Raw genomic sequence first — 24,945 nt, 5'->3', positions numbered from 1 at the left:
ACCGTTTTATTTTACAACAAAGACTTATTTAAGGGATTCATTTATAATAAAATGGTTGCATTATAATTCGCCATGCTTAAGGCAGAACTTTTGTATGTCCTATGGCCGCCATTATATGAAGCAAAATTAAAAACATCAAAATACATTGGAAAATGTTATTTTTGAGAACTATTTTGTGATAAGATTCCCACATAACAGTAATAAAGTGTTTAATTAAATTAAAAACAAGAATTTTTGAAAATGTTATATTATTTTATTGTTTAAATTTATATGTAAATCTTAATCGAAATTAAAGCGCTTTAATTTTTTGCCAAATACATACCTATAATCTAGCAGTAAAATTTTCGGCGCAACAAAAATTGTCCCTACTTTTCAAACCCTATTAATGATTTTTTATATTACATATTTGTTGTACCTTCTGGCTCTACCCGCCATTTTCATTGTCGAGTAAAGTCTCCTTTTTAACAATCCACATCCTCTAGATTCATTTTACGACACGCTTAAAATATAATTTGCTCCTAATATTCTTCGGTAAAAAATAAAATACTCTTGTACCTCGCTAAATGATCATGTGTTTTTATTGTTCTGTTTCTTAGATGTGACCACGTAATACACAATAAAACTAGTTTTATAATAGTCATATAATGCTGTGTAAAATAGTTGCATAAGAGTTGTATACCCTTTTTATAGAACTTCTATACTACTAAACGGTTGTATAAAAATGGGCCTTTTTTGGTTGTAAAGCTCATCATATTACTGTCATATAGCACGTTATGTGAATTGAGGTATCCTATAAAAATTATCACATAGCTGTTTATACAACCTTTATAAAATAAAATTTGCTACTTGGGATGTTTCACAATCAGGTCTCTCGATTAAAGCTATTTGCAATACGACTTTAGATTCAACACCCTATATTCTAAAAATTATTTAAATTTCGTAAAACTAAAAATTGCCTGTCAAAGAAAAATTATACAGGGTGTGTCAAAAAACATGTGCCATCTCTCGTAGGGAGATTCCTCAGGTAAAAATAAGATTTATTTCTCATATCAACATAGGTCCGATTCTGCTTTCTTTCGTAGCTACAGGGTGTTAAAATCTTAATATTTTTTCGATTTATTGTAATTTTCTTACAAGTACTTTTAGCGTTTCGAATGAAATTTTGAAGGTAAAAGTTACTATAAATGTGACATATTTTAATGCTAAAAATGGGTCGACATATTCACCAGTGACGTGTATATGGGTTATCACTGGAATATTTAAAAAAAAGCATGTACGCCACTGACTTTTTTCACTTTTTTGACTTCAGCGAAAGAGTGTAAACAGTTTAAAACCGCCGATTAAAAGTTGTCTCTTGATATTTTGTCGATTTCGGCCTCCTTGATGAGATAAACGCAATTTTATTAATTTGCATTGATCCAAACATATGAAAAAAAGTTCCTATAAACGTGGGTATGGAAATGTATGGTTTTAGAGTTACAGGATGTTAAAAGTTTTTGAAATTAGGTTTTTTCTAATTATCTTAAATACCATTATTTTTTTTAATTTGAAATTGCTGTAAATTGAACTGATAGTAATAATATTGAATAATAAATTTAAAACGTAAAATATATAATTTATTAATTTTATTTTAATTTTAATTTTATTAATTGTGATTAATTTAATTGCGTTTATCTCATCAAGGCGGCCGAATTTGACAAAATATCAAGAGGTAACTTTTATTTGGCATTTCACGGCCTACACAGTTCTAATATCAAAAGAAAAAAAGTCAGTGGCGCACAAGTTTTTATTTGAAAAATATTCCAATGATAACCCATATGCACGTCCCTGAGTTTATCGACACTTTTTTAGCATTAAAATATGTAGCACTTATAGTAACTTTTACCCTCAAAATTTCACTTGAATCACTAGAAGTACTTGGATGAAAATTATAATAAATCTAAAAATTATTAACACTTTAACACCCTGTAGCTACGAAACAAAGCAGAATCGGACCTATGTTGATATGAAAAATAAATCTTGTTTTTACGTGAGGAATCTCCCCACGAGAGATGGCACATGGTTTTGAAACACCCGGTATAATTTGTTATTAAACTAAAAATATGTAATTTGTTAATAGTCTAAAATTTATTGCAGTCTGGAAAGCGAAGAGAGTATTCGATTGGATCAGCCCTAAGGGAACGATATGATAATTTCTTAGGGCAATATTACCAACCCGATATCATAGAATCGAGAAGTACGGACAGGAATAGGACCAAAATGTCTTTGTTGTTGGTACTGGCTAGTCTGTTCCCACCCAAATGCAGGATGGTATGGGATGGAGAGTTAAACTGGCAACCTATTCCCTATAATTATATACCAGGTAAACAAAAAAGTTATTAATGTATCAAGGGAATTATAAGGCTGTTAAATACCGAGGGCAAATTTTCTGTCCCGAGGGCCTAATTGCTCGAGGTTACACTTTTTAATTCCCGTAGTAGATAGATAATTTTATTTCTTACTGAATTTAGTATATTTTTTAGCATTTTAAAACGACACAAATGTTGCATTTATTAATCTTCAGGTATTTGTATTAACGCTGCTGGTAGGAACTTTATTTTTTGCCAAGTTACTATTCTATATTGACGGTTGTTATCAATCGAGTTCTGTTTTCTGTCAAAAAAATACGCCTTTTGTATGAATTCGGCACGCATTCCAGTAACTTTCCATTAAAATGGAGTTAATATTAAAAAAAAACTGAAGAAGCACGAAAAGCGTTACTTCCATCTAAAAATGAATCAATTTATCAAAAAGGAATATAAAAATTTCCTTCATTGACTGGGACAGAAAAATATTGTATGTTAAAATTATTATTCTTTTGTAAATTTATTATACGTGACATTAATGATATAGAGAGTTTACATTAATGATTAGAGTATTTAAATGAGTATCCATTTTCATTTTATATTATTACTCAAACTCTCTATTGTATTTCATGGTGATCAAAAGGCAGAGGGAATTATGGCATCTTAATTCCCGTTTATAATGTTCCAAGAGTGTTATCAGTCTACTTAGAGTTAGCATAATCAAGACGATATAAGCTTATGTTAATTCAGAAAGAAATAAAGAAATTAAAGTAGTTTCCATCCCCCCTCCCCACACACACATACCGGGTTTTATATTTCCATATATATATTATTAGGTTTCAAACGTTTTTCTACGTTGTCCGATACCCAAGTTCCAGCCTGTTCTATTGGTACAATCCTCTGTTGACAGGTTTCTTTCACTCATCGCTTTGTGTACGATTTTTTGTCATTCCAGTTTCGGTCTTCCTTGTTTTTTTTCTGCCCTTTGGTTGCCAATTGATTATTTTCTTAGGCCATTTTGTATTCTTCATTCGCTCTACCTGTCCATACCAGATCAGCTGCTTTCTCTCTATATCCCCTGTGTTACTGTGCCATCTATACCCATTTGTTGTTTTATGGTATTATTTCTTATTCGTTGTTGTCTGGAAATTCCCATTGATCTTCGAATGGCATCCGTTTCTACGGCCTCTGTCCTCTTCTTGTATTTCTCAGTTATTCTCCATGTTTCGGCTCCATATAGGAGGCTGCTCTTTATCGTGGTCTCATATATATTAAATTTTCTTCGCTTTGTTATTGATTTGCTCCATATTTGGACATTGAATAATTTCTTGACCGTTGTCCAAGTTCAAATATCCTTCTAGTACGCCTATACATAGATATTTTGTTTTGTCTATGTTAACACTGTGAAGCCCTATTCTCCGTATTGTTCAATAAGTTTTCTTATATTGCATATCACCTTTGTCATTGGCGACTATTATTTTTTGATCGTCTGCGAATTGAAGTCTGAACAAACATGCATTGTCAATCTCTATGCCCAGATTACGGATCTTTCTTTTCCAATTTTTTAAAGCGACTGCAACGTATATTTTAAAGAGAGTAGGGGAGATGCAACACAACTTTGACGTAGGCCTTTATTGGTTATAAACATTTCTTTAAACTCTTTTCCTAAATTTATTTTTGATTTTGCATCGTTATATAGTTCCTTAAGAGCTGTTATATATGTATGGTTAATGGTAGATTATTCCAGTACTCTCCATAGTCTGGATATTGGGACAGTGTCGTATGCTGTCGATAAGTCAACAAATGTTATATGTGTGTCCAAGTTTCTTGACGATCTTTTGTCTATAACTTGTTTTAAACAAAGCGCGTTATCTGTACACGACCTTCCTGCTCTAAAACCATTCTGTTCTTATTCCTCATTTTCTCTATAATCTTCTTCTATGCATCACCGAACCACTCTGTATAGCAAAAAAGCTCATAAGGTTACTTTATATCGTTTTTTAAAACATCTATAATTATTGGCCAATATTCATTCATCTTCTAGGATAAACATGTCAATCTACCTAATCATTGAACTTAATTAAAAATAACACTGTAAATTCAAAACCATAATCACGTGAATTATGGACACGCAGGTACGAGCTTTGATTATTTACTTAATTACCAATAATTTAAGAATTGCATTGTGACAGTAGCAGAAAATCGTAATTTTTATTTGCTCAAGTCAATTATAAAAGGAAAATACAGAAACTATATACATTGTCTCAGGTTTAACAAGATTTTTTTCATTTGCTAGACATTTTTAACTAGAAAAAAATATACAGAAATGTTAATGTGATAAACAGAATTATTATTTATAATTTTATCTCAGGTATTGGGGTGGGTCAAATTCGACGCTTTTAAATGGAAACACCCTTTTCTATATGAGATAGACAAAAACTAATATCGGTGTCTGGAGCTTAATTTTTGTCAAAAACATGATGGTGAAAACCGCATATCGATATCTGTTACCGTTTCCGAGTTACGGGGTGTTTTTCAAAAATATGCATTTTTAACAAATCGCTCTAACTTTTTTGCTATGGAAAATTTTGTTTTTTTATGAAAATTTAATCTAATACCTATGTTTTCATATTATCAAGAAATTATGTTTTTTACCTAAAAACTAAACAAATTTCCAAAAAAATTTTTTTCGCGAAAAAGACCTCATAGACGTGTTTCTGGGGGTGAACTATACTACCAGTTAAAATATTTGGACTTATTTCTGAGACACCCTGTATTTGAAACTGCTGCTTATTTTGTAGCTACCGCCTAACAGTTTAAAAAGGATTACTGCTCTTAAGAATTTATATTTATATAAAAATCCGACCTAGAAAAGACTTTAATCGTTTTCTATTTCAAGTCATTTTGAAAAAGATTTAAATTTTAAGTCTTAAGTCAGGTTTCGAAAAATGACTTAAAATCAAATGACTTAATGATTTAAATCAAAAAAAGACTTAAGTTTCTATGAACATGCAGCTCTGTTGAATACATCCTGTATACTGTATTTTACCCAATTCTAATAATAGAAATACAGTTTAATACTTACTCATAAATATAAGAACCACTAACCACCACATATTCAATATTTAGTGGTTTTTAATGCATTTAACTTTAATATTGTAGGTAATATATGATTAGAACTAGATATATCTAGATACTTAACTCTATAATAATTATAGTTTTTAACCAGTTTTATCAGAAAATGTATTTTTTAGTTGCATTTTCCTTAATTATAATGCGATAATTTTGTTTTTCGTTATATATTATTACAAGCAAAAATTTTCGTGAAAATTTTTCCATAAACACATATTATAAATTAAACATTATTTTTCTTATTTTTGATATAATGTTTATTGGACACTAAGAAAATATATATAATTATTTACTAATTACTAATCTACGTATGCTATAATAATTTTATAATTAATAACAAGAATATTTGTTGCTAACTGATAATATTTTTAAGGTGATAATTTGTTGCTACTGAAAATATTTTTAAGGGGAATAAAATTAACAGAATAAGTAAATAATAATAAGTCCTCTCTCTAAACTGAAGGACTCTCTTCTTTAAGTAAAAAAATACTCAGTATAATTGACAGATGGGGACTTTGGAAATAGTTATTTGTGTACCAAGGCCGTAAAGTTGATCTTTCTGGGTCTCGGCTACGCCTCGGCCGCAAATTTTAATATAGAATTTAAATACATATCATTAATACACAAATTTTATTGCCTAAAAAGCATAAATAAAAAAATGTTTCAGTTAAATCTTACTGGATGTTCAAAATAAAGTTACTTTTTTGTACATTGACAAATACTAAAACTATAATAATCGTATTTTCTATACTTTACAGAAAAAGATGACGCAGTTCTTTACGGCATCTCTTGTCCTACCTACGTCGAGCAATACGCCGAAGTACTGCAAAGCCCCGAAGTACAAGCGGATTTAAGTCAGTACGCCACTGAGTTCAATTACATAGCAGAAAATTCCGGTTTAAACATAACATCCTTCGAAGACGTTTACAACGTTTATTTTGGCCTGTCGACTGAAGAAGAATATGGACTGACACTGCCCAACTGGACAGCGAGGGTATGGCCGGATTTAATCAACGAGGTTTCTTTTAAGCAGTATGAAATATACACCAAGACTACCAACTTGACAAAAATGGCAGCAGGTATATAACTATTTTTTTTTTCTTGCTTAATACCCTCACAGATATTCGAAATGGGTCATTATAAATTATAATTTGTGCCGTTTTTGTGACATCTTTTAATCCGCTGAATATATTTTTATGATTTTTTTACTGACCACCAACCAGGGCTGCAAGTTCACAGAAAACTGAAGTCTTTTTTCGAAAGCTGACTTAAGTCTTCTTCTTCTTCTTCTTCTTCTTCTTCTTCTTCTTCTTCTTCTTCTTCTTCTTCTTCTCCTTCTCCTTCTCCTTCTCCTTCTCCTTCTCCTTCTCCTTCTCCTTCTCCTTCTCCTTCTCCTTCTCCTTCTCCTTCTCCTTCTCCTTCTCCTTCTCCTTCTCCTTCTCCTTCTCCTTCTCCTTCTCCTTCTCCTTCTCCTTCTCCTTCTCCTTCTCCTTCTCCTTCTCCTTCTCCTTCTCCTTCTCCTTCTCCTTCTCCTTCTCCTTCTCCTTCTCCTTCTCCTTCTCCTTCTCCTTCTCCTTCTCCTTCTCCTTCTCCTTCTCCTTCTCCTTCTCCTTCTCCTTCTCCTTCTCCTTCTCCTTCTCCTTCTCCTTCTCCTTCTCCTTCTCCTTCTCCTTCTCCTTCTCCTTCTCCTTCTCCTTCTCCTTCTCCTTCTCCTTCTCCTTCTCCTTCTCCCTTCCTTCTCCTTCTCCTTCTCCTTCTCCTTCTCCTTCTCCTTTCTCCTTCTCCTTCTCCTTCTCCTTCTCCTTCTCCTTCTCCTTCTCCTTCTCCTTCTCCTTCTCTCCTTCTCCTTCTCCTTCTCCTTCTCCTTCTCCTTCTCCTTCTCCTTCTCCTTCTCCTTCTCCTTCTCCTTCTCCTTCTCCTTCTCCTTCTCCTTCTCCTTCTCCTTCTCCTTCTCCTTCTCCTTCTCCTTCTCCTTCTCCTTCTCCTTCTCCTTCTCCTTCTCCTTCTCCTTCTCCTTCTCCTTCTCCTTCTCCTTCTCCTTCTCCTTCTCCTTCTCCTTCTCCTTCAACCTTCTCCTTCTCCGCAACCCAAGTACTTACATCTTCTTACTCTTTTTATAGTTTGATCTTCTACTTGTATCCTGATATTTTCAATATTTAGTTTGCTGATAATCATAACTTTTGTTTTGTTTATGTTTATTTAAGACCATGACTCTGACTAATATTGCTAACTCTGTCGACCAGGCACTGCAAATTTTTCTCATTGCTAGCTAGGAGCACCTTATCGTCAGCATATCGGATGTTATTAATAGGTTTACCATTCACCTTTATTCCCACTTCTAAATCTTCCAACGCCTCCTGGAATATCGATTCAGAGTATAAATTAAACAGAAGTGGCGATAATATACATCCTTGTCTGACGCCTTTAAGAATTTCTATATCGGTTGTTGACATATTTCCGATTTTTATATAAGCTGACAAGCTGACTGATTCCAATATAAGTTTCTAATGATTCTGATGTCTTTGCCATTTAACCCAATCCGCTTTAGTAAATGTATCAGCTTATCGTGTTTCACGTTATCAAATGCCTTCTCATAATCTATGAAACATGTGAAGGCACTTGTCTGCTGATCGAGGCATTTTTGGACTAAAACCTGTATCGAGAACAAAGCATCTCTGGTTCCCAGTCCACTTCTAAAAAATTATTACTTACTTATTAAAAAATCGGTTAAATTTAAAAAAAACATATTTTTGTAGTTGTAGTTGTTTTATCAGTTTTGCATTTTTTTAATTTCTTCTTCATTATTAATATATTTAGAACTTCTAACAATTAATTTCAAATTTTCAGGTTATTTCATTGAGAAAATCTTAAAAGATACACAAAAGAAAATTGAAAACAGCACTGAAACGAAGATTTATCTATATTCTGCACACGAAAACAACTTGGGACAACTTTTCCAAGCTTTAAACCTATTTGAGTACCCGCACATACCAACCTATGGATCTTACGCATTATTTGAAGTTCATTGGATAAATAATACTTATGGATTTAAAGTAAGAATATTATTCTTGAATTTATAATTTTGAATATTATCTCTTATTTAAATGTTTCTAAAGGGTATAGCCGGGTTAGTATGGGAAATCTGTCCCGCACTGAAAAAAAGGATCTCTCAGTCGAAATAAATATGACTTTGACCCAAAAGATTGGCACTTTTCAATAGGGCCAAGAACGACGTTTCTTTGCCCAAAGCATTAACTATCTTTTCATAAGCTTTAAAAAATTACTTTAGAGAATTGAAGAATCTATCTGTCCAAATAAGTATTTCACTCTTGACCCAAAATTAATATGCAAAGAAGTTCTTGCTACAAGAACAATAGTCTCTTTGATTCATGCAAAAATTCTTGATTGAAAAGGGACATTTCTTGATTAAAAAGACACTTTTCTTAAACCAATAGCGAATACCATTGACTCAACTAAAATTTATTTTGATCTAAGAGAAGTCAATACATCATATACAGGCATATTACGTATATGTTATTTTCTGATAAATTTAAGTTTTCCTAGTTTGTAGTAAGTAAAGTGATATTATTTTCCTCGATAGTAGATTTTTTTTTTTTAGAATTTAGAATGAGTGGGAGGGGGGTTAATCACTTCGACCTTACAGATCCATTGTGTCACCCTTTCTTGAATCATAACTCATCATACAGTCCGAGGGCTTTGACAAAAGCCAGTATCTGGGACGGTTTTATAGAGGGTAGTTCTCCATCTCCAATATCAGTCGTACCAAAATTCATGGCACGAATGGTTGTCTTCTCGGCGCACTCAGTGATGAGGTGTACTGGTGTTTCCCCATCTTCCCCACAGAATCTGCATTCGCCGTTTCTTCTTAGTTTCAATCTACTGAGGTGTTCGTTGAGGAGACAGTGTCCTGTTAAAAACCCCGTGACAATCCGAAGATTGTTCTTACTCAGACCCAGGAAGATCTGTGATTTTTCTTCATCATAAGCCCTCAGAAACTTCTTCGAGTGTCTTAGACCATTGGAAAATTTCCATTCCAGGTTGCGGATGGAATCTTCCAAGTTCTTGAGTTCCGCCTTGAGTTGGTTACCACTTGGAAAGCAGAACGGTTCTGGTTCAGTTAGTGGAGTGTTCGCTGCTTTCCTAGCTAGATTATTTGCTTTTTCATTGCCTTCTATCCCTTGGTGAGCAGGCACCCAGTGTAGGAGGACTTTGTTTTCTTTGGCTAATTTATTCAGCTTCTCTATGCATTCTTTGACCAATTTCGAATTGATTGATACTGAGTTGATCGCCTTTAACGCTGCTTGACTATCAGATAATAGTAGATAGTTATTTCTGCTTCTTCACTCCTTGGTATTTTTTTGGGTGGTTCATCACTCTACAAATTACAAAAAAATGTTACATCACGATTTGTAATTATTTGCATAAAAAAATCGATACCTATATTCTTATTCTATCTATGCATTATCTATACAGATGCATTAGGTAAATGTCTCTTACCTTCAGATATAGCAAATAAATGCTCTAATTTCCATTTTTTCAGAAACTCCTTTAAAGAATCCATATATCCTAAAATTTGTCCATAAAAAATGTCAAATGCATGTTAATAACGATCACTAATTTGTTATACGATATGCGTTTAAAAAGCAAATTATGCAAAATTCCAAGTGGAAAATTCCAAGCAACAAAACCCGTGCACACTATGATGTGTATGAAATGCGACGTGAGACTGATCGAACTGCCGACTGATTGTATATACCGTCCATCGTCATCGTCTTTGCGTGTCGTTATTATTTTTCATCAAAAGAGTATTTAGCTATTGGAAAAATGGCCATGTTTCTTGAATGAAGTACTTCCTAGAGTATTTTTGTTATTATCTTAAAACAATAAAGCTTCCCCTAGGAGATGCACTTCCCCTAGGAGATGCTTCCCCTAGGAGATGCAAGACCTTGTCGTTGGTGGGGAAGCTCTTGGTCAGGTGCTGGGGGGAATCCCCTCTAGCACTTGGCTTGGTCTAAGAAGCATCTCACTCATCGTCTTGTCCCTGACTGTAGTGTCGTGGCCAGGGAATTGCACCAAGACATATAACGATACCGGGCGGGGCTACGGACAGCCTCAACCTTGGGGCACCGGGGGGCACCCCATTGTATTTTACCCCTTACTTCTACATGCGGGGCTCTGTAGAAGTGGACCGACTGTCCCTAGCGACTCATAGGAACACTATGAGATCTGGTAATAATAGTAATAAAAACATCACCGGTGAAGCTGTGGGGAAACCCCCTAGCGACACTGGGAACAGTAACAATGAAAGTTCCAAGGGGCCAAACCCAAAGAGAACTACAGGAGAGGTGGCTGACACTTGCGTGAGACCATCCTCCGCAAGTGGCATACAAGCTACCACCTCCTCCAAGGGTCGGGAGCCTACCTCCTACCTCTAAACCCAACAGGCGACACAAGCTACCGTTTCGTCTACCCGGCCTGGGTCGTAGCTCCTCGACTGTGATGGACACGGGTCTCCGTAGGAAGTCCTGGGACTGTATGATGAGTTATAACTCAAGAAAGGGGGACACAATAGATCTCTAAAGTCGCAGAGATTAACCCCCCTCCCACTTATTCTAAAACAAAGTAACTTGCACTTGGTTGAATGAAAATAGATTCAAGAGAAATTTTCGAATTTTTCAAGAGAACAAGTTTTCTTGAGTTAAGAGAGTTTTTCTTCAGGCAAAATATTTACTTTTACGCTAAAATAAATTCTCTTGCCACTAAATTTTTTTTTCAAGAACGATGACGACTTTGGTTCAAGTCTATCTTTTTTATCAGTGCGCGACTTTTCTGACTCGCACTCAGGGGATCGATTTGATGTCGAATCAAAATAATTCACCTAAATTTTTAGCTCTTTAACTCAAACGGTTTTCGAGATTTTCAAAAAAAAACTGTTTTTTCAATTTATTTTTATTTTTATAGTAAAATTCAAAATTAATTAATGATTTTTTTTCTAATTCTTAGTCTGAGACATGAAAAAGTTATATGATCATCAACTTCCCCTAGGAGATGCAAGACCTTGTCGTTGGTGGGGAAGCTCCTGGTCAGGTGCTGGGGGGAATCCCCCCTACCACTTGGCTTGGTCTAAGAAGCATCTCACTCACCGTCTTGTCCCTGACTGTAGTGTCGTGGCCAGGGAATTGCACCAAGACATATAACGGTACCGGGCGGGGCTACGGACAGCCTCAACCTTGGGGCATCGGGGGGCACCCCATTGTATTTTACCCCTTACTTCTACATGCGGGGCTCTGTAGAAGTGGACCGACTGTCCCTAGCGACTCATGGGAACACTATGAAATCTGGTAATAATAGTAATAAAAACATCAGCGGTGAAGCTGTGGGGAAACCCCCTAGCAACACTGGGAACAGTAACAATGAAAGTTCCAAGGGGCCAAACCCAAAGAGAACTACAGGAGAAGTGGCTGACACTTGCGTGAGACCATCCTCCGCAAGTGGCATACAAGTTACCACCTCCTCCAAGGGTCGGGAGCCTACCTCCTACCTCTAAACCCAACAGGCGACACAAGCTACCGTTTCGTCTACCCGGCCTGGGTCGTAGCTCCTCGACTGTGAAGGACACGGGTCTCCGTAGGAAGTCCTGGGACTGTATGATGAGTTATAACTCAAGAAAGGGGGACACAATAGATCTCTAAGGTCGCAGAGATTAACCCCCCTCCCACTTATTCTAAATTCTAATTCTATATGATCATGATTCGGCTTTTCGTTTAAGAATCATGATCATATAATTTTTTCTCTTGTCTTGATTTCTAGGAATTAAAAAAAATTATCAGTAATTCATTTTGAATTTTACGATAAAAATAAAAATAAAATTGAAAAAACATTTTTTTTTAAATCTCGAAAACCGTTTGAGTTAAAGAGCTAAAAATTTAGGTGAATTTTTTGATTCGACACCAAATCGATTCCTTGAGTTCGAGCAAAGATAATTCTACTACGATACCTATAATATTCTTTGGTGCGAGTCAAAAAAACCGCGGGGGCAGATTTCCCATATTAATCCGGCTATACCGTTTCTTGTTCATTTCATTCTATTCAGAGTGTCATTTTCAATCGAATAAAGTAAAAAAAAACCGAGGGTGTGGTTTGGTTTGGTCACCCAACAACTGAATACGTCAATCATTCCTAATTTATGTCATATACTAACAACCAAATCTCGAGCTTTTATCTGAAAAAATAAAAAAAAAGTTATATGAGTGAGCCACTTTTGAGAGTCACCACATTGATATTACGAATAATTCAAGCGTTTTAGTTATACATTTAGACATTATAAATTCCTATTAAATAAACTATTTAAGTAAATTTATCTACACAGTAATCAATTAAACCTGGTAGGAAATTACATATTTCCTATTTCACAACATTTTGACTGAGAAATATAGTATGAAATACGTGAAAATTATAAAAACTCTTAATAATTACTTCATTAATAGTAAAATCAGAGATTATATTTATTTTTATTATAAATCAGGGATTAATATTATATTTTAGTAATAATACATTATTTTAATTGCATTATTAGTACCATAAACTACCTGTGTTAACTGAAGTGATTCAAGGATTATCACATCTTTTTTAATACCAGCTGGTTATCTTCTTATATATCTTTTTTTTTCTAAAAAATAATTATATCACTAATAATTTTCCATACCTAGTATGTACACACAATCAAAGAGATATAGAGTATATAAAAATTCGCCCGCTTTAAATAAGTATAGGCTTTGAACGGCACCGGCTGTAATGCAACAAAATTCTAGCTGTGAGCATCAATTAAAGCGAAAATAACATTTGCTATGAGAGATGCAGAATTTTATAACAATTTAAAATATATTTAACCAACATCAACACATTTAAACTATATCTAATAACAATAAAAATAAATAGCAAACCAAGACATGAGATTTTACTACAGGTGTTCGACATATCGACCGTCTTCTTTTATGGACAGACGGGGCAGTTTTTGAACATTTCTCGCGGAATTCATGTGGGGGTTAAATGGTTACCCATTTCAGTGGGGGTGAAAGATACCCTCTCATAACTGCTAAGTATTTCTAATTCTTGTCTAGATTATACGGAAGAATAAGGAACCTTTATTCTTCCTCAAATATATCCATAGGATTAGATCCATGGGCACTAAGTCAGGCGGCCTCGACGGCCAACGGCTGGGATCTTGGTTAGCTATTCAATTATTCTTGAAATTGGCTGCAAAAATTTGAGCGTTCAGAGGCGGTGCGTCGCGCGTCGTCTTGCTGGAAAAATATGTTTTCGAGTTCCATTAAGGGCATATCATCAATAAGGGGTCCAAAGCCTACTAGTTAAAAGTGGCGAACTTTTAAAAATTCTGTATTTCGAAGGAGATTATAACAAAATATCAAGTGTGCTATATTTTTTGAAAGGAAATTTTAAATTCTTTTCAGTTAATTAAAAATATACAGGGTGTTCCAAATAAAAAATCAATTTTCCTGTTGATAACTCTTAAATTATTAATTTTAAAAAAATTATACTTAAACCATTAAATTCTACGTAAAAAGGTGCTATGGAAATGTTTTCATAGAAATACAAAATTTTCCATAGCAAAAAAGTTACAGCGATTTGTTAAAAATGCACATTTTTGAAAAATACCCCGTATCTCCGAAACGGTAACAGATATTAATGTGCGGTTTTCACCATCATGTTTTTGATGAAAATTGAGCTGCAGACACCGATATTAGTTTTCGTCTATCTCCTATGGAAAAGGTTGTTTCCGTTTAAAAGCGTCGAATTTGACCCACCCTGTACAGAGGGGAAGAACTATTGCTCTTATGAACCAGAAATGTCCCAAATAGACGTTGCAGAGATAGTAGGCGTTACTCAGGGTGTTGCATGGAAAACATATGCAAGGTACTTGGAACTAGGAACTCTAAAGAACAGGCCCAAAGTCATCAAAGAGGCATAACTGAACAACAAGACCGCTTTGTATGCCAAACTGCTAGCAGAAATCCCAATATTTCTCATCCAGAGCTACAAAGACAACTTCTGGCAGCTACAGGTGTAAACGTTTCAGTTGAAACAATAAGAAAAAGGCTTCGCGATCGAGGGTTGGTTGTACAGTAGGAGGGAGTTAGAGCTTTCACAGTTATCTGGGGGGCAAAATAAAATTGACCGCCTAAATTGGTACCAACACCAAAAATAGACATTTGACAACTGGCAAAATGTTTTTTTTTTTTGGATAAGACCAGAATTGGCCTAACATCAGATGACCATCGATTCGGGTTCCCAGAGCTCCAGGAAGACGATCGAGAATCCAGACTGCCAAATCTGTACCAAAATATAAAGGAGTTGTAATGTTCTGGGGAGGTATTATGCTAGGAGCAAAAACTCCATTGTTACCACTTCAACAAACTTTAACGGGTCGAAGGTGTGTTGATTTAGTGCTAGAACCAATCGTTAGGCTTTGGAGAGCTGCAATTGGGGATAATTTTAACTTCATGCCCGATAATGCACCTCCCCATAGCAGCAGAGTGACTATAGAATGTCTTGAAACGGAAGGTGTAATAATTTTGGACTGGCCTGCATGTTTACCAGATCTAAACCCTGTCGAACACTTGTGGGACCAGCTCAAAAGACCGGTTAGAGCCCGTCAAATCAATCCAGGAAGTCTCGCACAGCTTATAGCAGCATTAGCAGAATGGGAAAACACACCCCAAGACAACGATGATGATTTAATAAGAAGTATGCCAGCGCGGATAGAAGCTTGCATAAGGGCCTTGCATTGGTGACAATACGGATTATTAAAATTTGTCAATTTTTTTTTTGGCTTGTTGACGATTAAAAATTAAAATCTCATTTCGTTTCAGAAACCAAAAAAATACTATTGCTCTATTCTTAAACACAAAATTTTCATACGTCTCAAAAATATGAAAAATAATGGATGATATTGAATGGAATATTCATCATTATAAGTTTGGTTGTGTGTATGTCAAGACCATATTTAAAACTGTATTTATAAACTGCAAAATGTCAATTTAAAAGTCGCAAATAATAACACTAAAATTTAACAGATAATTTAAGGGAAATATTAAGTTTTTATAAAGTGCACATAATTTGTCATATTCAGATACTGCTAATCAATAAATTACCTTTTGCAGACATACTTCAGAGTAACAAGGACGAGAGAATGAATTATTAAAATAAATATAGCTAAGTATTTTAATACTTTTATGACTTTTTTGTCTTACGTATTAAAAAAAGAATGTCAAAAATACCGAATTTATTTATCTCTGATCAATAAACAAAAAAATACCGATCTGTTTCGTAAAAAATACGTCACCTACTTCACTGGTTTTGCAGCGGAAATAGATACTTTGACTTACAGAGTGTCATTACGAAAAGCTATACTTAATGCCGTATCTAAACTACTTAAAATCTTAGCTAATAATAATTTACAACATAAATAGTAGAGAATTATAAAAAATAGCGTTAAGGTGTATTCACACTTACCTACGTTAATTCCGATCCGTAAAGCGGTTTCAGTTACGATAAAAATATACCAAGTAACATTGAAAATTCAATCAAAAAGGATGAAGTATAAGTCTAAAGAGAGAATTGTGAAGAGATGTAAAAATACATTTTTTTAAAAATACAAGAACTGTCCCGAAATCAAAACTTATTCTAACTTATATTAGGTATTTAATTTAGATGGTCTTTACTTAGTTTTCAGTAAATATGGTAATTGTAAATCATTTTAGAATTTTTTTTTAGAATTTAGAATGAGTGGGAGGGGGGTTAATCACTGCGACCTTACAGATCCATTGTGTCCCCCTTTCTTGAGTCATAACTCATCATACAGTCCCAGGGCTTTGACAAAAGTCAGTATCTGGGACGGTTTTATAGAGGGTAGTTCTCCATCTCCAATATCAGTCGTACCAAAATTCATGGCACGAATGGTTGTCTCGGCGCACTCAGTGATGAGGTGTACTGGTGTTTCCCCATCTTCCCCACAGAATCTGCATTCGCCGTTTCTTCTTAGTTTCAATCTACTGAGGTGTTCATTGAGGAGACAGTGTCCTGTTAAAAACCCCGTGACAATCCGAAGATTGTTCTTACTTAAACCCAGGAAGATCTGTGATTTTTCTTGATCATAAGCCCTCAGAAACTTCTTCGAGTGTCTTAGACCGTTGCAAGATTTCCATTCCAGGTTGCGGATGGAATCTTCCAAGTTCTTGAGTTCCGCCTTGAGTTGGTTACCACTTGGAAAGCAGAACGGTTCTGGTCCAGTTAGTGGAGTGTTCGCTCCTTTCCTAGCTAGATTATTTGCTTTTTCATTGCCTTCTATCCCTTGGTGAGCAGGCACCCAGAGTAGGAGGACTTTGTTTTCTTTGCCTAATTTATTCAGCTTCTCTATGCATTCTTTGACCAATTGTAAATCATACAGGATGTTCAAAATCCTACGCCAAACTTTCTAAAATATAAAATAATTTTTCTTATTTTTTTTTAAATAGAACACCCTGTATATTATTTTTTCAATAGATGGAGAATTAAAAAATGACCATTTTTGTATTTAGAGTATCTCAAAATGTTTAACGGTTTCGCAGATATTCGCGGTTTTATATTTCATATAGCATTTTCCACAGTAAATTTTATTAGTCACCCAATGGTTTTTCTCTCGTATTTTACCGTTGAAAGGGCCATATGAAATAATACTGCGTGTATCTGCGAAACCATTAAACATTTTGAAATACTTTAAATACAAAAAATGTTAATGCTAAAACAATATACAGCGTGTTCAAATTTGGCATAGATTTTGAACGCCCTGTATGTTTTAAGATTTTGTTATCTACAGCAAATTAAGTATAGACACACCATCTACAGTAACCATAATAGTACATCACAACCATCTACAGTAAATGCATAATATAGGAAGAAGATTGAAAAATGTATATATTTTTATTTATTTATTAATATCTCTGAAATTATCGAAATATATTTACTCATATCTTAGGAGTATGTACAGTGATCTGAAAGGAAACCAAAAATGCAATAATATACAGGGTATTTTATTTAAAAAAAAATTATCCCGATCCACTCAATTTTTTGAGCCACCCTATAGAAATCAAAATAATTTCCGTTAATACATACTTTAGGTTAGCATTTAAACAAAATTTCCAAGTTTTTTATTCTAGAAGTTACAGAGATGCCCGAACTATGCCGAACCCTGTATAATTTTACGATAGAGAGCTGAGGTTAGTGTTGCACAAGACAAGAATTCTTGTCTTGAAAATCAATTTCTTGTTTTGTCTTGAAATTCAAGACAAGAAATTCTTGTCTTGCAGATTTCTTGAATAGCAAAGTCTTGTCTTGTCTTGCAAGACTCTTGAAATTTCTTGTCTTGAAAAATTTTACATTCTAACAAAAAAGTAATAATATTTCTATATTTTATTTCATAGAAAGCGTCGTATACAAAATGTAATACGAAAAAATGAACAACAACGATGCTAATTTTAGCAAAAAAAAATCTTAAAAGACCGCAAACTACGTCTTTATATAAGGTTAAGTTCATTTTTTAATTCTTGTTAGTTTATTATGTTCTATTTTGGTTACCCGTTTGTTACTTTTATTTTTTATGGTATTTATTTTGTTTTTTTATTATGAAAGATTGGTTGGAAAAGTTTGGCTACAGGGTGTACGGAAAGGTCACGCTAGAGTGTACTATTTGCGCTATTTGATACTACTTTTTGTTCGCGGAGCAATTTCGTGCATTAAATGTAGTACCAAATAGCGCAAATAGCGTGCTTTACGAACCCACCATTAGTTTCAACTACCATTAGTTTTTTTATAATACCATTATACCAATATAATTTTGTGTATAATACCAATTACCAATATACGGTTTGTTGCCTCGACTTTATTTTATTTCATTCTCAACTCTAAAACACTGGCTATAATAGAAACAAAATGAACACTGGTCAATATTAATGCCGGGTTTATACAATATTTGCATAAGTCGTAATCATAATCACAGTCTTAATAATCGTCATAATCACAACTCAATTTTAATGTGCGTTTACAGAACATTTTCATAATCATAATTTTTATATCAGTGAAGTTGGGTAACATAATTAAAAGCTAAGTTCATGGTAGATGTCAACAGGTTTATAGGAAGTGGATAGCTTAACTTTTATGATTATGACTATGATTGTGATTGCGACTATGTAAATGTTGAATAAACGCGGCATAACTTGCGAAAAGACCTAATTACCACTTAAAAAAATGTATAATATCTAACTTTCAAGAAATCTTGAATTCAAGAAATCTTGCAAGACTCTTGAAATTTCTTGCATATTAAAGTCTTGTCTTGTCTTGAAATTCAATTCAAGAAATTTTGAATGTCTTGTCTTGAATTGCTTGCAAGAGTCTTGGTCTTGCAAGACTTTTTCAAGACTCTTGTGCAACACTAGCTGAGATGTCACTGACATGTGTGAATACACCTTTAAACCGATAAAATATTATATTGCATTGACAGGAAATAATTGAAATTGTTTTATTATAATGCGCAAAAATAAATTTGTTTTCCAACTTTAAGATTAACTTTTTGAGTTAGATTAGATGCTATTATTTGGAGATAAGCAGCTTAAAGAACTAAAATTAGATGGTTATTAATATTTATTTAATACTTAAATATTTAACATAAACAACTATTTAAAATCGTAGTAAAGATAGTACAATGATCAACGACTGTATATTTTTATATTTTCTTTTTTACATTTATCTAGAACAACAAAGTCTTTGAGTATTACTAAGTTGGTATTTTGATTTCAACCTATCAAAAACTAAAGTTTTGTCATATAAAAGTACTATACAACCTGTTGTACTTAATAACACCACTATATTGACGTCGTGGACACTGTGAAATTCTTAGGACTTGTTGTAGACAACTCGTTAAAATGGGACTTTCACATCGAAGCTCTATCAAAGAAACTAAGTGCTGCCGGTTTTGCGCTAAGATCAGTTTCTAAGGAATTTAACTTATCAACCTCTAGAATAGCCTATTATGCCCTTTTTGAGTCACATCTTCATTATGCCCTTCCATTCTGGGGTACTTGCTGCGCAACAAAATTTGATCGTATTTTCAGACTTCAAAAGAGAGCAGTTCGATATTTATTGGAACTGAACAGTAGAACTCACTGCCAGAATTTCTTTAAAAATTTCAAAATACTGACTCTTCATTCATTTTTGAATCCGTTTGCTTAATCCGCAAGCAAATATCTGCTATTCCCGAAAGGCTATCTCATAACTATCCACTTAGGAATGCAGAGCACGATCTTTATCTGCCAACCCCGAGCTCAGAACTAGTTAAAAGTTCAATACTGTACAATGCCAAAAAAATGTACAATCATCTGCCTTTAAATATCAAGTCGCTCTCATTCTTTCCCGCATTTCGCAAAGCTCTGAAATCATACTTACTAGAGCCCTATATGCGGTAAACGACTTTTTTGTTGAAGTTTAATCATGAACAATTTTGAATTTTAAAATTTTGATCATCTCACACGCTGGTCAAAGGTCAAGTATTTAATATTTTATAACTCTTAAAATTATATCTATTTACTATATGCAATTGTCCATGTATGTACTTTTTGTAAATACTTAATAATGACTTAATTTTTTTTGAATTGTATGATTTGTATTGTGTATTTTTTGTTGTTTGTATTTTTTTTTTGTGCTTTTGTTTGTTTTATGAGTGCTTTGTCGATGAAGCTGTTTTGGCGTTTTGCACAATAAAGCGTTGTTTGTTTTGTTTTTTGTTTTTTGTTTTTTGTTTTTTGTTTTTTGTTTTTTGTTTTTTGTTTTTTGTTTTTTGTTTTTTGTTTTTTGTTTTTTGTTTTTTGTTTTTTGTTTTTTGTTTTTTGTTTTTTTTTTTTTTTTTTTTTTTTTTTTTTTTTTTTTTTTTTTTTTTTTTTTTTTTTTTTTTTTTTTTTTTTTTTTTTTTTTTTTTTTTTTTTTTTTTTTTTTTTTTTTTTTTTTGTTTTTTGTTTTTTGTTTTTTGTTTTTTGTTTTTTGTTTTTTGTTTTTTGTTTTTTGTTTTTTGTTTTTTGTTTTTTGTTTTTTGTTTTTTGTTTTTTGTTTTTTGTTTTTTGTTTTTTGTTTTTTGCTTTTTGCTTTTTGCTTTTTGTTTTTTGTTTTTTGTTTATATTATTAATTGGATGATTAAATTTTCAAAATATATTACACAGTGTGTAACGAAACTTTTGACACAAACTGACAAAAATTTGACAGATATCCAGAAGCTTTGCCATTTTTAATTTATAAGAATTCATCTGTGATCTGTGACACTGTTGATTTTTGCTAATAAATATAAATTATTATAGTGAATTATTATTCTTTTCAGATTTATTATCAAAACTACAATGGTACAGATACTCCAAAACTTTTGAAATTGCCTGCTTGTGAGGAATTTTGTCCGCTAGACAGCTTTAAAACCTTGGTAGAAGAATATTTACCAGAACCAGGCCTTTGTGGAAATTAGTAAAATAATTATTCAAAAAATGTTAACTAATTAAATTAAACGGAAATGTTAAGTACAAATATAATAGAAAATCTAGTCCTATTGTTACTTGTTAACTTTGTATATTTTTGTTAGTCAATATAGTTTTCGAAAATGTTTATAAAAGGAATAAGAATCAAAAATTCAGAATTTAAAAATTTAAATCATAAGAAGGTTAGAAAGTTTTTTACACAAGATTAGGTAGATATATTTGTTGGAAAATTTGTCAGGAATAAAATGATATACCTAATACTATATATAATATAGTTGAAAAAAAAATGTTAATAAACCGTATTTTTTTAATATGCCTTTTATTAAATTATGTCTAACAACTAGGTATTTCGCGCTTATGATGAAAAAAAAACGGCGTCCAGTTGGCTTGGAAATGAACGTCAATGACATTCCCCATATAATTGTACATATAAAATGACAGCGATCTTCATTTATAGCCATCGCTGACGCCGTTTTTATAATTTATTTACAATTTTATAGAGAATTATTCATTACCCATTTAAAATAAGAAAGTTCCTGTCAACTAACTTCCAGTATTTTCGGAAGTGCCGCCATATTGAAAATAGCCGCCATATTAGAAATTGCAGTTTTTTTTTATTTATCTAATTTTATCAATATTTTCAATCAATTCAAATTTCTAAATTCGCAATAATAAGGTATATATGTTTATAAGTAGATATCAATGTCATCAAAAAAAAAGACACGTGCACACGCTTTAAAATAGTTTGAAAAAATTGACTAACAACAGTTATATAAATAACTTTGTCCTTATTTTAATCTGTAAACAGGTGATTTAGTTCCTAGATAGATAAACTAATTTTGATAGTTAAAATAAAAACAAATGTTTGTATCAAAATTCTTACTCACATGACAGTCTTATTATGTCACTATTTTTTTTTGGAAAACCTTTACATTAAGTACCTGAATGATTTCATATCTTTCAATTTCTTAGTAATAATAAAAATTTTATTATATCTATAACATTTATACATCGTCTTAAAACTCAAATTAGCATATGTGTAATCATCTTTTTTTACAAACCAAATGCTGCTCCTCCAAAAGCCATTTGTGCCATTTGATTTACTTACAGCTCGGACTCTGAGGACTCGTGTACTTGGCAAGTACACCAATATTTGCGTACTTGGCAAGTATCTGGCCGCTCACTCTCCGCGACGAGTGACAAATAATTGTACAAGGAAACCCTTCACACAACATGGCAAGAAAATAAAGTCCTCCTACACCAAGAGATAGAAGGCACTGAAAAAACAAATGATCTAGCTAGAAAAGGAGCGAACACTCCACTAACTGGACCAGAACCGTTCTGTTTTCCAAACGGGAACCAACTGAAAGCGGAACTGAAGAATCTGGAAGACTCCATCCGTAACTTTGAATGGGTGTCCTCCAACGGTCTAAGACACTCGAAAAAGTTCCTCAGAACTTACGACAGAGAAAAATCAAAGGTTTTCCTTGATTTAAGTAAAAACAATCTTTGGATTGTCTCATCAACAAGCACCTCAGTAGGCTGAAGCTGAGAAACAACGGCGAATGCAGATTTTGTGGGGAAAATGGGGAAACACCAGAACACCTTATCACTGAGTGCGCCGTGGCGACGACCATTCGTGCCATGAACTTTGGTACGGCTGATGTCGAGGAGACCTGGCCTCTGTGGAGCCGTCTCAGATACTGGCTTTTGTTAAAGCCCTGAGACTGTATGATGAGTTATAACTCGTTATAACTCAAGAAATCAATCACAATAGATCTGTAATAAGGTCGCGGTGATTAACTCCCCTCCTAAACATTCTACATTCTACAAGTATATCCCAAGAACAAATGAGGAGGAGACTTTCTAGATGATGCATTTTGTTAATTTTTTCGAATTTTGACAAACAAAGAAAAACTGCTACGCATTTTGCAAGAAACTTACCGAAAAACTAGTATACTTAAAAAAATGATAAAAAATCATACAAATAGTACACCTACATGTGAAAAATCTAGTTTTTATGATATCTGAAAAAAAAATTAAAAAAAAACTATTGACTGTCCATTAAACGTGAAATTTTTCTTTATTTTTCTGCTACTACGGTCCGTATATCCAAATTCATGGTCCCCAATCGTAGTTCCATTAATTATTTTAAGTAGTATTATTCAAAGAATAGAGAAGCTGTAGTACAAAAAAACACTCTTCGTCTAGCAATGACAAAGAAATAGCAGTATGTCCATTGCACAAAAGGACATTCTTCTGTTTGTTTGTCTGTCACATAATATTGTAACGTTATGTATGTAGTTTGCAACGCCCACTGCATCAATGGAGGCGCTTCTGGACCTTCCGCCTCTTCACATAGTGATCCAGGCGGAGGCAAGAATGGGACTCTATCGACAAAAAGTGTCTTGTCTCCGGGAAATAGGACAGAAACAGGACACTTAAAGATGGGAGATTCTATCGGAGGATCTCTACTCCAAATGAGATCGGACCAAATGACCCCTCTTTATCACTACCACAAACCATTCGGGGTGAACAAAATGGATCGAGGAATGTGGACAGATATAACATTCCTTCAGGATGGACTAACCTGGTATACAGACGGGTCAAAGACCGCTGAAGGAACAGGAGCTGAAGTATTTGGGGAAAGACCAAGGGCAAGCTTATCCTTTTCCTTGGGTAAACACTTAACCGTATTCCAGACAGAAATCTTCGCCATTCTACAATGTGCAAGAGAAAACAATAGAAGAGCTTATTCATGTAAGCTCATCAATATATGCTCTGACAGTCAGGCGGCACTTGGGGCGCTTATGAACCCAAAAGTATCGTCGAGACTCGTCTGGGAATGCCTGGGTGAACTGGGAGCTCTGGCACGAAGGAACAGAATTAAATTATTCTGGGTGCCAGGCCACAGCGGCATCCAAGGCAACGAAAAAGCCGATGAGCTAGCTAGGCAGGGATCATCGGCATCCTATCTTAGTCCAGAGCCAGTACTGGGAATACTCAAATGTATGGCCCGTAGTGCACTAAAACTCTGGATCAAGAAAAAGCACAATGTCCACTGGAGAAACAGACAGGGGCACAGGCACAGCAAGGCTTTTGTCCAAGGACCTAGCTCTAAAACCGCAAAAGAACTGCTAATGCTTAGCAGGAATAAAGTGCGGATTACAACAGGCCTCTTGACAGGACACATGGCTGTTAAGTGTTATCTGAACAAGTATGTATCAAGGGTAAAAATCAGGGTTTTATCTTAATTACTATTACTTATCTTAATTATTAAAATTTTTCGGGTCATGTATTCCAAGTCTTCTATATCTTGTGCTACAACAGCCTGGCCATCTGCTAATAACAAGGTGTACACTGTAGTATCATCATCTACTGGTAATCCCATATACCTAGATACATTTTCGCTTCCATGTTTTCAGTGTATTTTCCAAGTAAATCTTAAATATGATGGGCGATAAGCAACATCCTTGTCTAAGGCCTTTAGTGACTGTAAATCCCGGTGTTAAGCCATGGTTTGTTATAATTATATATTTTGAGTCACGGTATAAGGATTTAACAGCCTTTATTATTTCTATATTCATATTACTTTGTTGCGGCGTCTTCCAAAGTCTCCCTAAGCAGAGGCGGATACAGGAATTTATTTTAGGGGGAGGCCCAAAATAAAAAGCAATGCAGAATATGCTTTTTAGGACGCTATTTTTAACCGAAAAGCCTAATATTTTAGCACAATTTACAGATTTTAGGGGGGGGGCGGGCCTCATGGTCCCCCCTGTATCAGCCACTGTCCCTAAAGGTATACTGTCATAAGCTTTCTTCAAATCAACAAATAGAATATAAACTTCTTGATCGAATGCTGTTTCAACCTAATTTGTACT

At 33.9% G+C, this 24,945-nt stretch overlaps 1 protein-coding gene across 1 annotated transcript in view; it reads left to right on the top strand.

The window, feature by feature from the left end:
* The window catches only part of LOC115888124, a 41,190-nt gene that overhangs the window by 3,905 nt on the left and 12,340 nt on the right, over positions 1–24,945 (top strand). The window contains exons 4-6 of the mRNA XM_030907709.1: positions 2,137–2,362; positions 6,236–6,556; positions 8,325–8,530. Of these exons, the coding sequence (XP_030763569.1) occupies positions 2,137–2,362; positions 6,236–6,556; positions 8,325–8,530 (753 nt within the window). The remainder of the gene's footprint in view (positions 1–2,136; positions 2,363–6,235; positions 6,557–8,324; positions 8,531–24,945) is intronic.

This window comes from Sitophilus oryzae, unplaced genomic scaffold (genome assembly GCF_002938485.1).
Source record: "Sitophilus oryzae breed Bouriz unplaced genomic scaffold, Soryzae_2.0 scaffold_684_pilon_pilon, whole genome shotgun sequence".
NCBI classification, from domain to species: domain Eukaryota; kingdom Metazoa; phylum Arthropoda; class Insecta; order Coleoptera; family Curculionidae; genus Sitophilus; species Sitophilus oryzae.
This window is presented reverse-complemented; position numbering and strand designations above follow the sequence as displayed.